This window comes from Eleutherodactylus coqui, chromosome 13 (assembly GCF_035609145.1).
Source record: "Eleutherodactylus coqui strain aEleCoq1 chromosome 13, aEleCoq1.hap1, whole genome shotgun sequence".
Taxonomy (NCBI): Eukaryota; Metazoa; Chordata; class Amphibia; order Anura; family Eleutherodactylidae; genus Eleutherodactylus; species Eleutherodactylus coqui.
Genome location: NC_089849.1, coordinates 94,577,231 through 94,591,872, shown reverse-complemented (window position 1 = coordinate 94,591,872; position 14,642 = coordinate 94,577,231). Strand labels below are relative to the sequence as shown.

General features: G+C 44.7%; 1 protein-coding gene across 1 annotated transcript in view; it reads right to left on the bottom strand.

Annotated features, from left to right (window-relative positions):
* Positions 1-14,642, bottom strand: part of DNAH9 (dynein axonemal heavy chain 9) — a 313,610-nt gene that overhangs the window by 233,303 nt on the left and 65,665 nt on the right. Inside the window, exons 12-17 of the mRNA XM_066587296.1 lie at positions 10,314-10,440; positions 9,760-10,015; positions 7,143-7,384; positions 3,787-3,922; positions 1,426-2,047; positions 344-566 (exon numbers count right to left, since the gene is read on the bottom strand). Coding sequence (XP_066443393.1) covers positions 344-566; positions 1,426-2,047; positions 3,787-3,922; positions 7,143-7,384; positions 9,760-10,015; positions 10,314-10,440 — 1,606 coding nt within the window. The remainder of the gene's footprint in view (positions 1-343; positions 567-1,425; positions 2,048-3,786; positions 3,923-7,142; positions 7,385-9,759; positions 10,016-10,313; positions 10,441-14,642) is intronic.

The following is a 14,642-nucleotide window of genomic DNA, read 5'->3' as shown; positions in this document are numbered from 1 at the left end:
GCTCAATCCAATCACAGAGCTTATTTTCACAGCGCTGACAGCGGGGGAATTCAAAGCCAAACAGGGAGATGACAGAGGGGAGAATTCTCAAGCAGCTTGCCGCACCGCTGGGGATACCACTGCGCCGGGGACATAGACGCCGGATGGGAGGTGCGTATTGTGCTTTTTTTTACCTAGTATATACTCAAGTCAATAAGTTATAACAGTTTTTTGTGGTAAAACGTATTGACTCGGCTTATACTTGAGTCGGCTAATACTCGACTATATACAGTAATCGACCAGAGATACATTTCATGCTTTCATAGTAAAACTCAGGTATTGAGACAGAAGATGTTGGACTAACCTCCAGTTGTGTGTAGACTTCATCGGGGAGTTCCTGCTCGTAGACCTTCAGGAGCTCTATGGTCTGCTTCAACGGCTCAAACAACTCATCGGTGCTGCTCTGACGATCCTTCACGGCCATTAGGTGACCCATTATTTCCACCAGACCATTATAGTCTCCTTCCTTTAGTTGTTTGCTTAACCCTTGTTCTGCCACCTTGATAAACTCTTCTAGATCCGCCAAACTGGGAAAAAAAACAGCAATGTGAAAATAATATTGTGATAAAATAGTTTTTCTGCTTCTGTCCCGACCGTAACAGCATGGCCACCATAAAGCACTATTTTATAGTTATTTCTTCATCTACAAATAGGAAAAAGCACAAGCAGAGAAAGCCCGACTTACAATGTATACCTCTGACCACTGGTGTAACTATAGGGGATGTGGTTGCACTCAGGCCCAGGAGCCTTAGGGGCCCATAAGGCCTCTCTTCTCCATATAGGGAGCCCAATACTATAAATACGGCATTATAGTTGGGGCCCTGTTACAGGTTTTGCATTGGGGCCCAGGAGCTTCAAGTTACACCTCTGCGTTAAGGGGTTTAGAGAAGTTGGGGGCTCCAAGATAAACTTTTGCACCCAGGCCCATGAGCCTCTAGCGACGCCCCTGCCTCGGACAGAAGGCTGCAATGCATTTCTATGGACTAGTATAGTCTGCTACGTTATTTCATAAAGAGATAAAAGGTATACCGGCCTGACGGCGATCACACGGGCACTCTTTTACCTCCATTGGGTAAATGCAGCTCTTTGACTACGTTCGGTGCATACCACAGGAACTTTTCCCAGTGTATACCAAACATATGCTCCAAATGTACTGCTACAAATGCTGAATGCTGGGAGATTTCAGCTCTGAAGCTTTTAGGATTATGAATGCAGCACTGGACACACTTTTTAGAATATATATTATATTTTATATATTATCAAGGTTCTATCCAAACTACATAAAAGAGACCTGGCCCCAGAATGAGGAGGAAGGGGGAACAAGCAATTATGTCCAAGGATGTGGATTATGTTGCAGGTGGACTCTTCTCCTCTATGTATTCTCACCTGTTTGTTACATGATCTATAAGATGCTGTTTGAACATCAGACTCCATCTCTTGATCACATTAAGAAGGGCAGATTTGAAAGGATGAGCATCTACCCTCATCCAACAATCAAACACATTGACTGGCTCCATTTGGTTGACTTCTTCATATATTTTCTCGTAAGAGTTTATCTGTTCTCTGTACTGTAGTAAGGTGGGGGGCGTCTCCGGGACCCCATCCTCAGCATGAGCTTCTATCTCTTCTGGAGTCAGTACATGGCTGTAGAGGAGGAACTGACGCATAAACTCCTTCCGGTCATCCACGTACAAGTAGGCATACTGGTCGAAGGTGTTTCGATACTCAGCGCATGTGCTCATGACGTTTTGGACACTTTCCATGAGGAAGTTACGTATATCGGCCAAGTCGGCCATGTCTTCCATGTCTGCTTGGTAATTAGGGAAAGTACTGGTCTGCGAGAGACGAGTTACTAATGAGGAAATTCTGTAGATATCATTGATTAGGCCTTCTATGATGTCGTATAAGCCATCGCTGGCTCCAAGATCCAAGGACGGCCGAAACACCATGTCTGGGATTATAAGGTCCAGCTGTACTTCAAATAAGGGGGCAAGGCCAGCCTTGACATCTTTAAGGAAAATAAAGGGAAGAAGGTCAATACAACTTATGCTAGAACGACTTCTACTATGCAATAGATGCATACACTTAAGTCTCAAGATTGGTTTAACTCTTTGATTCCATACAGTGACATCCATTTATTAGAGGGGCCATTAATCTTGTGTCTGCCTACAGCTTATAATAGAGCTGAAGTGTTAAATGAAGAGTGGTGGATATCAGTCACACATAGAGTATGAAGTAAAGGTCTCCAGAAGTTTCCAACGTTGGAGACATATAGTATGCAATAAAGCAGTGATCACAGTAGCACTCCCTGTCAGTCATCCCACTGAAGAACGCCACAACAAGTCTCTCTCCGGTCTGAAATGGCTGATAGCAGCGAGCAATACAGTGCATTCATCTACACAGCAAATGGAAAGACTGTCCACGTTATCTTAAAATTTAGCAAAGCAACAACAAAACTATTGCAAAAACTTTTAGAAATCTTTTTAAAGTTATTGTCATACACCCCAAAATGTAGCTGGGCTGCCATACCGCACCCCACTGGGCACTTATTATCAAAGCTTGCAATCATTTGAAATGCACTTGCAGATGCCTATATTTCTACAAGCACCCGACGCATTTAGCTCCTGCTCAGCGCTTGCGCAGAAGTGTATGCAGCAAGGAAATGCTGAGAAAGCAGCCAGATAGGTGAATCACAAGAATCACACATCATTCAACTGTTGGCTGTGTTTACACGGAATGACAAATGAGAAACCACTTGCCGTTTCTGGTTCATTTTACGCAGGCATAAAAATAATTGTTCGCTCATTCGTTCTTCGTGTGTGAACTGCGATTGTTTGGCCATTTACACTCACTGGTACAGTGAATAACTGAGCGATAGGTGAACGCAATTGTGAACGCAATAGCGAATGATTTTTCTTCATGCGTAAACAGGCTGCATGAGCGAACTCTGTCATCGTTCGCTCTTGTAAATGATTAATCGCGCCGCCTACTGCACACGGGCAGATTTTTGCTGCGTCCGCCTCTGGGACCCCCAGCAATAACTGCTCAGAGCATGCTATGGAAAAATTGTTGTTCATGCGCACGAGCGGAAATCAATTGCGGTTTCCACTCGCGGATAAAAAATTGCAGCATGCTCCATTTTCCTGCGGTTCCCACATAGACAGCTTCCATTGAAGTCACTGAAAGCTGTCCGACCCGGAAATAAAAAATCTGTACAATGCATGTGCGCCGGCGTGAAGGCTGGCCCATCCGCAGTACAGAGAATGAAATATGCAGGTACGCAGGGTCACCAGCCACGGAGAGCACGGGCAGATTCTGTGCAGGATTCCCAATGGGGGATATGTGCGTGCCCGTGTGCATTCGGCCTAAAAGGAGATGCGACACAGCAGTTTATGGAAAACATGTATGGCATACACAATCAATACATCATAAATAGACCTGGTGAGGAAACCCCCCTTAAGAATAGAGATGAGCGAGCATACTCGCGCCAAGGGCAATTGCTCGAGTGAGCATTGCCCTTAGCGAGTACCTGCCCGCTTGAGAGAAAAGGTTCGCCAGGTGAGTTGCGGCAGTGAGCAGGGGGAGCGGGGGGGGGGGGGCGGGGAGAGAGGGAGAGAGAGAGGCAGCCGAACCTTTTCTCTTGAGCGGGCAGGTACTCGCTAAGGGCAATGCTCGCTCGAGCAATTGCCCTTAGCGAGTATGCTCGCTCATCACTAGTTAAGAAGAACCCCAGGTAAGTCTGCCCACCCATGTTATCCAGGATGAACTTCAGGGAACATTCAATAGCATTAAAGAAGCCGTCAAGGACCATCTCATCTATATAATCCACGTAAGCCTTCCACATGTCAGAGCCGGGGGCTGCGGAGAAGAGCTTCATGTTCTCCTGAAAAACAAAGAATTCTAATCAGTGGACATGGACGCCGGTTCCCCTCTACATCCCTACTGATAGATATTGTTTGTTTGCAGTGGAGATGTAAGAACGAGCAGCGAGTACCTGGAGGGATCTGCAAACACACTTCCTCCGTTAGAAATGAAAGTTCCATTATTTTTACAACCTTTCCCACAAATTACCTACAGAACCCCGAACAGACTTTCTTTCATTGACTTCTATCCTTCACACCGTACACAGTCCCCAATCACACCATAACCCTGGATATTCCTACTGGGGAGCAGGTGGACTAATATCTTCAGATTAATGTAACTGCTGGACATAATCAGACCGCGGCGCGCTCGGCGCATCTATCCAGCTTCTGGTAATTAACTTCTAACTCGTCAGAGAGTTATATCAGTTCTGATCAGCTGGATTCGGGTGCCGAGACCACGATGATCACTGAGGGACAGAAGTGCTCAGTTAGGCAATGTGTTTCTTCTTTTTTAATTGGCTGTGAGACCCCACTCCCATTGGTTGCAAACCCCACTAATCATTAACCCCTTAAGGACCAGGCTGTTTTGTACCTCAAGGACCAGACACTTTTTAGGGATTTTACCCTTGTGGAGGTTTTACTGCTCTATTTTTTTTTCCTTTAGCTATCAAAATTATTTTTGCTGCATTTTTTTTCCGTGACATATAGGGCGATTTTTTTGTAATATTTTTTTACTGACTTTTTTTTTGTTTTTTAGTTTTATTGGGCGTAAAAAAAAATATTTTTTATATTTCTAGTTATTTTTTTTAAAATTAGTACATTTACACTAAAATAAATTATGGGAACGGGTTCCTCATTTTGTTTTGGACGTTTTGATATATAGTATGTATGGTTTTGGTTTACAGGGTGCATACGGCGACGGTTTTTGTTGGCGTCTGTTTTGGGTTATTTTCTTTCTTTTGTATGTATTGTTTTTTTTTTTTTTATTCTGGAATTTTGTTTTACTTGTGTATGGAATTATGTTTTTTACTAGCTATGTCCCCATGACGTCATGTAAGACCTCTGGGGGACATTCACATGTTTGGTTTTTATTTATTTGACACTTTCCCACAGTAGCTGGGGCATCCATAGGAGCCCCAGTTACAGGGAAAGCAACCCCTGTAGTGACATTAGTCACTGGCAGAACATCCCAGGGTCTAGTATGATCCTCCAGCTCTGCTGTAGCAGGGAACCTCAGAGGTCACATGACCCCCGGGCTCCCGTAGTGAAAGTTACATGCTACTTTCACTTTCTCATTGAGCACTGTGTACTCAGGAAAGCAGAAGGCAGAAAGGGTTAAATACCCCTCCTGCCTTCTCCTCTGGGTTATCAGCTGTCACTAACAGCTGATATCCCTTTCCTGCCTCTGATTGATTGCAGAGCCAGGACACTTAAAGCACTGCCGGAATTTTAAATACAGCGGTGCTTTAAGTCCTGGACCAGGCGCCATAAATTTACAGTGCCTGGTCCTAAACAGGTTAAACCAAAGGGGCAAAGAACTTAGCTGAGCATTGTGCTCCTTCCATTGGTATAGCTATGGGGATTGCAGCAGTCACAGTTGCAATAGCATCCTTAAGTGCCCCCCTAGCCACAGGCCCCCAACCACACGAAGGATGCCTGCACTATTAACCCCTGAATTACTTTCTCTGAGTGCCATATATCAGTGCATGTTTTTTTTAATCCCCTCTCCTGACAAATACTCTCTGATGCCTTCGAATCCAAGGTGCCAAAGTAGAGAAGACAGAAAAGAACGATTCAAGATACATAAACAACCGCATGGTGGATGTTAAGGAGCTGATTATTAAACCATTAACAGTGCAGTCAGGACTTGGGGGCCAGAGGGAGACTTAATGGGCCATAAAGGGGTATTTTACTGGCACCCATGATGAAAATAATGCAGCTGTGCGTGCAATTAACCACACACTGGGCTCTGCAAACAGCTCCTGTAGGCAAATGAAGATAATAAAGTTTTAATGGTCATCAGTGGCCATTAACACTTTATGCAAAAAGATCGCTAAACCTTTCAATCTTTTAATCATTTGAAAGATTATCCTTGTGTGTAAATGGGCCTTTACTTCACTGATGGATCGCCTATTGAGATTGCAGTAGCTATATACAGTAATATGTAGAAGCTGCAGAAGACAAAAGGTGTAACATTTTTAATTAAACCCAATTCCAAGAATAACTGGCAGCCTAAAATACATGCATTTAAGTGAAAAAAATAACTTGGCCCCCAAAGATGTCCATAGCATTTAAAGGGGTTGTCCCGCGCCGAAACAGGTTTTTTTTTTATTCAATAGGCCCCCCGTTCGGCGCAAGACAAACCCAATGCATGAGTTAAAAAAAAAAAAAAAGGATAGTACTTACCCGAATCCCCGCGCTGCGGCGACTTCTTACTTACCTTAGTAAGATGGCCGCCGGGATCTTCACCCACGGTGGACCGCAGGTCTTCTCCCATGGTGCACCGTGGGCTCTGTGCGTTCCATTGCCGATTCCAGCCTCCTGATTGGCTGGAATCGGCACACGTGACGGGGCGGAGCTACAAGGAGCAGCTCTCCGGCACGAGCGGCCCCATTCAGAAGGGAGAAGACCGGACTGCGCAAGCGCGTCTAATCGGGCGATTAGACGCTGAAATTAGACGGCTCCATGGAGACGAGGACGCTAGCAATGGAACAGGTAAGTGAATAACTTCTGTATGGCTCATAATTAATGCACGATGTACATTACAAAGTGCATTAATATGGCCATACAGAAGTGTATACCCCCACTTGCTTTCGCGGGACAACCCCTTTAAGGCTCCATTTATGAGCCTTTCATAATATCTTGGGGAAGGCAATGGTAAAATATGACTGGGGAAGGTAATGGCAAACCACCCTGCAAAAACAGTCTGCCCAAAACAGCACTGACTCGGGACTGACTCCTGGGGTGAGGATGTGACGCCAGCCTAGGAGTCAGTGGTGACTCGATGCTTGCACCATGGCACTTTACCCTACCATAATCTTCACGATTTCTTGCAGTGTAACTCTCTGTGAAGGAGAGATTATGTTTATCGCCCAATGCATTGATGCATCACGACCAATGATATGATATTCCTGATGACTTCACTGTAGATGACCACAGAGGCTAATCGCTGCTATACACAATGGTGGTTTGTTGATTGTGACATAACTGCCAGCTTCCCCTTGGCTCAGCTGAATATACCTGCACCAGTTGGTGAATTTTGGTGCCAGATTCCCGGATGAGGTTATATCTCTTCTCCAGGCGTTCGTTCCGATCATCGAGGTTAAGGAAAGTATCTTTTTTGCCATCTTTCCTCTCGAATATGGGAAGCACCCAGGTCTTCATGATGGACTGGATTTCCTCCACATTGTCCCGGGCCTTCTGTACCCTTCTCTCCAGATCATGGACGCTGTCTCTAACTTGCTGGATATAGTCCCAAACTCCTTCAGAAAGAGATACAGTGATAAACTGATGCAACTAACGGCGCACATATGTTTACACTTAGTAGAGTCTTAGAGGTTAAATATCATTATGAGAATTCTTGACTATTAGAAGTTTGCAAGTGGACATCAACGAACTATGTGCAACATGGAAAAGGAGAGCAGCCATATAGCAAGCTGCAATATAGACTGTATGCTTACAGACCTAAAGGACCAAAAGCCAAACTTCACCTGCCAGAAATGCAAGCTTGTGTCTCTACTTAGAGCAGTGCAGGTAGAAGACCTGGCTGGATGCGCCTGAGCCCCGGCAGCTGCAGAGGGATGAGTATATATATATTTTTCATTTACGTTTTACACATTTTAGGGATGATTTTCAGGGAAGGGCTTATATTTAAAGCCCTACTCCGAAAATCCCTGCAGGGCTTGCCAGCAGGCCATTGCTTTTAATGGAGCCGGTTGTAGCGCCAGCTACATTGAATTCAATAGGATAGCACTGCGGTCCTCTGCCACAGCTGTGATAGTTGTGGCAGAGGATTTCTTCATCTCCGCGGGGAGTCACTGGTCACTGTGACAGCACTGTCACAGTGACCAGTGACAAAGGGACTCCCCGCGGAGATGAAGAAATCCTCTACCACAGCTGTGGCACAGGATCGCGATCTTCTCTATATTTCAATGGGGCCGCACCATTGACCAAAGATGAAGCCCCTGGATTTGACAGCATCCAGGGGTTTCACATCCAAGGAATCTCCTGCTGCCGCTGTCACAGCCGCAGCAGGGGATAGCGGGCAGCACACTTTATGTGCGCATAAAGGCAGCCAAGTGCGTTTTTTTCAGCGTGATGTCGGCTTTGGTCACACAAATTGTTTGTGCGTTTGCATTTTGCACACAAAAATTCACATGTTAAAACGCCCGTCTGACTGAGCTCTAAAGGGTTTAGCTTGCAAAAACAGAGGCTGAGAGGAGCCTTCATAGCGGTCTGCAAATATCTGAAGGGCTGTCACAGTGCAGAGGGATCAGCCCTATTCTCATCTGCACAAGGAAAGACTAGAAGCAATGGGATGAAATTAAAAAGGAGGAGACACAGATTAGATATTAGACAGTGAGGGGGAGCAATGAGTGGAACAGGATGCCATGGTAGGTGGTGAGTTCTCCTTTAATGGAAGGGTTCAAACAGAGGCTGGACAGACATCTGTCTGGGATGATTTAGTGAATCCTGCATTGAGCAGGGGGTTAGACCCGATGACCCCGGAGGTCCCTTCCAACTCTACCATTCTAGGATTCAATTGTGAAGATGCATTAACGGCGATGTGTCTGCTAGTTTAGTTTTTATAACAATGCATATATTATTACTGTGAGGTTCTTTTAATCTGGTATCCTACAATCCAGAAAGTCTGAAAATTAGGTATTTGTTTCCAGCACAGGACAACAAGGTAACGTGATCGGGCAGCATATTTTGCTTTAATATTTTATTTGGGGTTGTCTTCCAAAGGGTTCTTGACTAGAGTTGAGAGAACATACTCTGCCGAGCTTGATGCTCGTTCGAGTATTAGCGTACTCGATGGTGCTCGTTACTCAAACGAGCATCAAATTGTGTTCGACCCCGCCCCAGTTTTTGGCTCCTCCCCACTGTGACGAGAGAGAGAGAGAGAGAGAGAGAGAGAACGAGAGAGAGAACGAACCTAGGGGGAAAAAAAAAAAGCTCGGCACCCGGCGCCCCACATACAAAAATGCTTGAGTCTCCCATTGTAGTTAATGGGGTTCGTTACTCGAGTAGAGCTCTCGAATTTTACGAAAAGCTCAACTCGAATAACACGGACCCGAGCATTTGGGTGCTCACTCATCGCTATTCTTGACCCACACCATTAAATTCATAGACTTTTCTATGACAGCTTGTTAATACATAATATCTGATCATCTAGACATCTCTTAGGTTCTATTGTCAAATTAGATGGAGTTTGAAAACCACTTTGTCTTCAGGTCCAACCTGTTGTTCCAATTATACTCAGAACATGTCTTTGAATGTGGATACAAAGTTTGTAATCCCCTGCTTACCTTCACATTATACAATATACAATTCTAAGGATTACCGTAGCCACCAATCACCACTAGTGGGAGCTATCTGCATACAGGTTTATATAGCTCCCTTTAAACTCAACACTCTATCCCTTTTTAATGACCTCCTAATCTCTCCATAGGGGTAACTGCAGGAAGAAAGATTTAAGTTCATTTATGTCCGTGTGAAGGGAAGCAGATAATTTGGTGCTTGATCAGAAAAACACACAAAAAAACAAAAACAATCTGACCTTCAGAATTGGACTTGCATAAAAATAATTAAAACGGTTCTAAAACAGTGCACATATTTAAACACGTGGCCATACCATGTTCTTTCCAATTTAATGATTCTTCTGCTGATCGTAACTGACTATCAATGCCCTTCAATTGCTCTTCCACCAGGGGGAACTCCACCTCTATGATGGTGCTTATGACCTTGTTGTACCAGTTGGTGGTGAGTTCGAGGTTTGCAGTGTACTGCCTGTAGGACTCCTTGGAAGAGAAGATGTCTTCGGCCTCCTTTGGTATGGTTTCCATGTGAAGTGTTTGCAAGTATTTCACTTCCCGGAGGACAGACACCAGCTGTATAGGGACAGAGAATGTAGTAAATATTCCAACAAGCTGGTTGCATGTAGTTTTATTTATGCTCTTCCATGCGACTAGACACATTAGAGGGCTGACAGCCATGGGGAGTGAACTACCAAGAGTGGGGCTCCGCTGTCATTTCTGCCATATTTGCTCCTCACCGCAGATATTGATTTCACACAGCTTTGATAGCTCACACTGACAGCAGATTTCATACAGACGGGATGTAAACTCACATGGATGCTCTTTATCGTGTCGCTCATTAAAAAAATTCATAGTCCAAAATCAACATTACCTGAGGGTTAAAATTGACGTTTATGAGCCTGGAGGTCGGATCTCGTGTAATGAGAGGTCGCTTGAGGTTATACTGAGACTTCTCCGACACTGTCTGGCACCATTCTTCATAAAGTGTCTCTATGTACCTGTAAAAGTGAAGATGCAAAGATGACAGCTGGATCTATTTGAAGTTTACTGATAAACCCGGCCAGGAGTAGGATTAAAGCAGATGTCCATTTGGGATCTTCATAATCTAAATACATTTAAATCAAAGTCACTATGGGTAATTTGCTGCCATGTACAGCTTCATCGTTACCCGTCTCGTAGCTTTATTGCATTGGAGCGCAGTAAAAAAGGATGGTTGTCGGCTTGGATATTTTAAGAGACTATGTCCCCTACTTTTAGCCCTATAAGCTGTTATATTTACCTTCCTCATCCTTCCCTTTTGTCAGCGCCGGAAGTCAACTCTAAGACCCCATTTACACTGACAGATGATCGCTCATAAGTCGCTCAAATGACAGTTTGAGTGACAGTTTTGAGCGATCATGTTTGCATAGTCCATAGTAGCTAAGTAGCTACTTAAGAGCTATGCAGGCGGAGCGGGACACAGCTGCTATCGCTCGGTGAACAATACAGCTGTTCTGCATAAGCAAACAGCTGTATAGTTCTCCGCACTTACAGCTTGAGTCCTGGTGTGAATTACCAGTGGGACACGAACCGAAAGAATCTTATCAGCGCTGCCGACTGTCATATAGCCTGCACCGCTGATAAGAGTTCATCACCCAATTCAAGAAAACTGGAATTGACCGAGGAATGCCTCATGCACGAAAACTGGACGATGTCCATGCATTTAGACACAACAGTTATCGCTCAAGAGACGGCTTTGAGCGAATTTTGAGCGAGAATCGTTGGATCTAAATGAGTCTTAAGTGCATTAGTCGGTGCTGCTAAGTAGTCTGCCCATTATAAAATTAGAACAAGCGGACTACTTAGCAGTGCCGTCTAATGCACTGCAGGGTTGGCTACCAGCACTGACAACACGGGGACAATGGGGGAGGTATCTATAACACATCCCTGGACTCAGTGGCTCAGCTTATAGGGCTAAAAGTAGGTGACTTAGTCTCAGCTAGGAGGAAATTGACAGCTGGGCCTTTAAGAATTAGTCAGCTTAGTTGTGGGCCATGTGGCGGACTGTGTGCACAGTTCCCCATTAGCTTTGATCCATATCAATGGAAGGAGTCCATTCAGGCAATAAAACCACTAGCCTGGGGCAGCACTTCCTCTGTTGTCCATCTCCCTCAGGCTGGAAGAAGAGCTTACCTTCCTCCCTGTTGATGTGATATGGTTTTATTTAGTACTTTGGTTTTATGTATTCTGTCCTATGTCCCTTTTATCCTGGATGGCAATGTCCAACTTCGGCAAACTAGTTTCAAGAGGTACCCAGATACAAATTGGGCAAGCCAACTCGGAAGCCCTCATCACCAGCTGGAGTGAAGAAGTACAAGAAGATTCATTGGCGTCCTAGTCTTAGGCCAGGGATCTGTCTAATGGACTATGGGGAGGGTCTATACCTGGAGTCCGGGGTAGAAAGTATGAAAAGTCATGCTAAACAATGGGACAATGAAGGCAGCTCACAGCTGCCAACCTCAGGAACAGAGATATTAAGAACTTGCTGTAAGCCTAGACTTCTGTATCTTTCTCCATCTTATAACTGTTTAGCATTTATTGTATGTCATTTTATTTCTTACACTGTAATTCTTTTTGTAAGTACTGCATTTTTTGTATTGAAGTCTAAAACTTTGCTAAGTGCACTCCTTGGAGAACAGTGTGTATGCAGGTACCATGGCCTCACCGGGGTGGTGGCAGCAAGTATTCTGAAGTGCATGGACCGTGTGGGGAGCCATTTATGCTCAGTCTGAATGGAAGGGGAGCACAAGATTGAGTGAGTGAGATAGATTAACTTCTGGCAGTTGCACCGACATCCTGAGAGAGCGAGTAAGTACGGGACAGTCACTCATTTTTCTTTTGGTTTGTATGGGAAGTAGATGTTACATCTGGTGATTGGAAGAACCAGATGGTTCAAGTGAGTCATCAAGATGTACCAACAAGGACATGCCGATCGCAGGAGAAGTGCACTCTAATACCAAAGAAATTCCAAAGATGCAGAGTCCTTTTTGGCATAAGATAAAGCTGTGGCCAACCCTGCACATTAAAATGGCGCTGTTATATTGGCCCTTATTTATACTGTAGGCGGTACGAATAGTTCATTTATTTCAGATGGGCCATGTTAGTTCTGGTACTCGCAGTCCAGTGACTCGAGCTCAGCTACACCATCTAAGGTAGTCAACAACCCCGTACTGCTGGGGCCCGCGTTCCTTCCACCATGTTATTTGTATCCTCCCACAAGAACAGCACAAACCTCTCCTGAAATACTCTGCGCCTCGTTCCAATACTTCTCTACTCTCATTCTCAGACCACACGTTTCATTGGCTGCCTTTCTAATATAACCCAGCCTGCAGTTGTTTCCATTGGTGCTGTCAGCCTAAGGCTCTGCTCAGTTCTGCATTAAGAATTTGGTTTTCCTGTTTCGCCATAGAAAAACAGATTTGAAGTTGTCACACCAATAGTATTCAACGGAGCCCGCCGAGTCCTAACGAGGGTCTGTCAGGTTCCATCATGGTGGTTGTCTCTTTTTAATGACAAATGTGCCGGAATCTGCGACCGAGGTCCCCCAGTGCAGAAGTGCACAGAGCCTTCCACTCTCATACTCAGATAGATGGTACTGGCGTATTTACGGCTGGCTGCCATCCAGGTTCCACCCCTTCTAATGCTACATGAAGTGTGATGTGTCCAGCCTGCAGTCACAGGTGGAACAGTTGTATATAGAGATGAGCGAGCATACTGGCTAAGGGCAATTACTCGATCGAGCATTGCCCTTAGCGAGTACCCGCACGTTCGGAAGAAAAGGTTCGGCGGCGGGGAGCGGCGGGGGGGGGGGGGGGGGCGGAGGGGAGATCTCCCTCTCCCTCTCTCCCCCCCCCCGCTCACTTTTCTACCGAGGGGGCAAGTACTCGCTAAGGACAATGCTCGATCGAGCAATTGTCCTTAGTGAGTATGCTCGCTCATCTCTAGTTGTATAACTTCGGGAAAGTTTCACGGAAGAATATAAAATATTCAGGTCAGCAGTCTCCGGGTGATGTAAGAAAAGTCAACAAAGTGTAGTTTTTTGAAAAGAAAACCCTGATAACACGAATTCTGAGTCTAATGGTCCTTTTATGCAAGCCGGGTTCTCAGCCCGATGTAACGCGCCGATTGACACACACGTTGATCGGCACTTGGTGAATTTTCTTTCACACTGGCAGAGAATCAGCTTATGAGGACAAACAAGCAGTAATACAATCCTTCATCGCTGTAGGCCGGTTGTACATCTCACTGTTCACATGGAGAGATGCACAGCCAAAGAGCTGATCAGCCGGCGGACAAGAGTTTGCTCGCTCAGTGGCTGATCGTTGGTCCCTCTACCTGGTTTGACTGTCAGGCAAACAAGTATTTAGGGAAATGCTGGGAACAATAATAGGCCTGTGTAAAAGGGCCATAAGGTCTTTGTGTTCACTTCTGAAACGGCAATAGACTATAAACCTCCAGGTAGTCCTCATCTATCTCTGCAAGGACATTTACAAAAGCCCTTGCAGAGAATCACCATTCAGCCCCCTCCCCATGTGCAGGAGCTCTGCTATCTTAGTATCTGATGACAGCTGAGATCACAGGGCTTTTCCTGGAGACCAAGCAGCATGATCTCCGGGCATGTGAAGGCTGTGAAAAAAATTGAGTTTAGTAATGTTTTTCCAAATTTGAAAAAAATTGCTGATATATTAATAAGCCTTGTAACGCCCATAAAAAAATTAAAGGGAAAATTTAAAAAATGATGTCGACATAAGGCAGACATAAGGTAAATGTTCTTTATTAACTATTTTGTGTGGTATGACTTTCTGTATATTACAAGCAGAAATTGTCAAATTTTGAAAATGCGAATTTTTCCAAATTTTGTCTACATTTGGGATTTTTTTTCCTACATAAACGCAAAACATACCAACCACATTTTATGGTGGGTATAAAGAAAAATGTGTCACAAAAACCATTCTCAGAATTGCTTGAATAAGTAATAACATTCCAAAGTTATTACCACATAAGGTGAAACATGTCAGCTTTAAAAACAGATATTTTTGGTATAACTTACCGTAAAATCTCTTTCTCGTCGCGTTCATTGGGGGCCACAGCCTAGACCATGGGATATATCCACTGCCCTAGGAGGCGACACTAAGCAAAAAAGTGTTAGCTCCTCCCCACC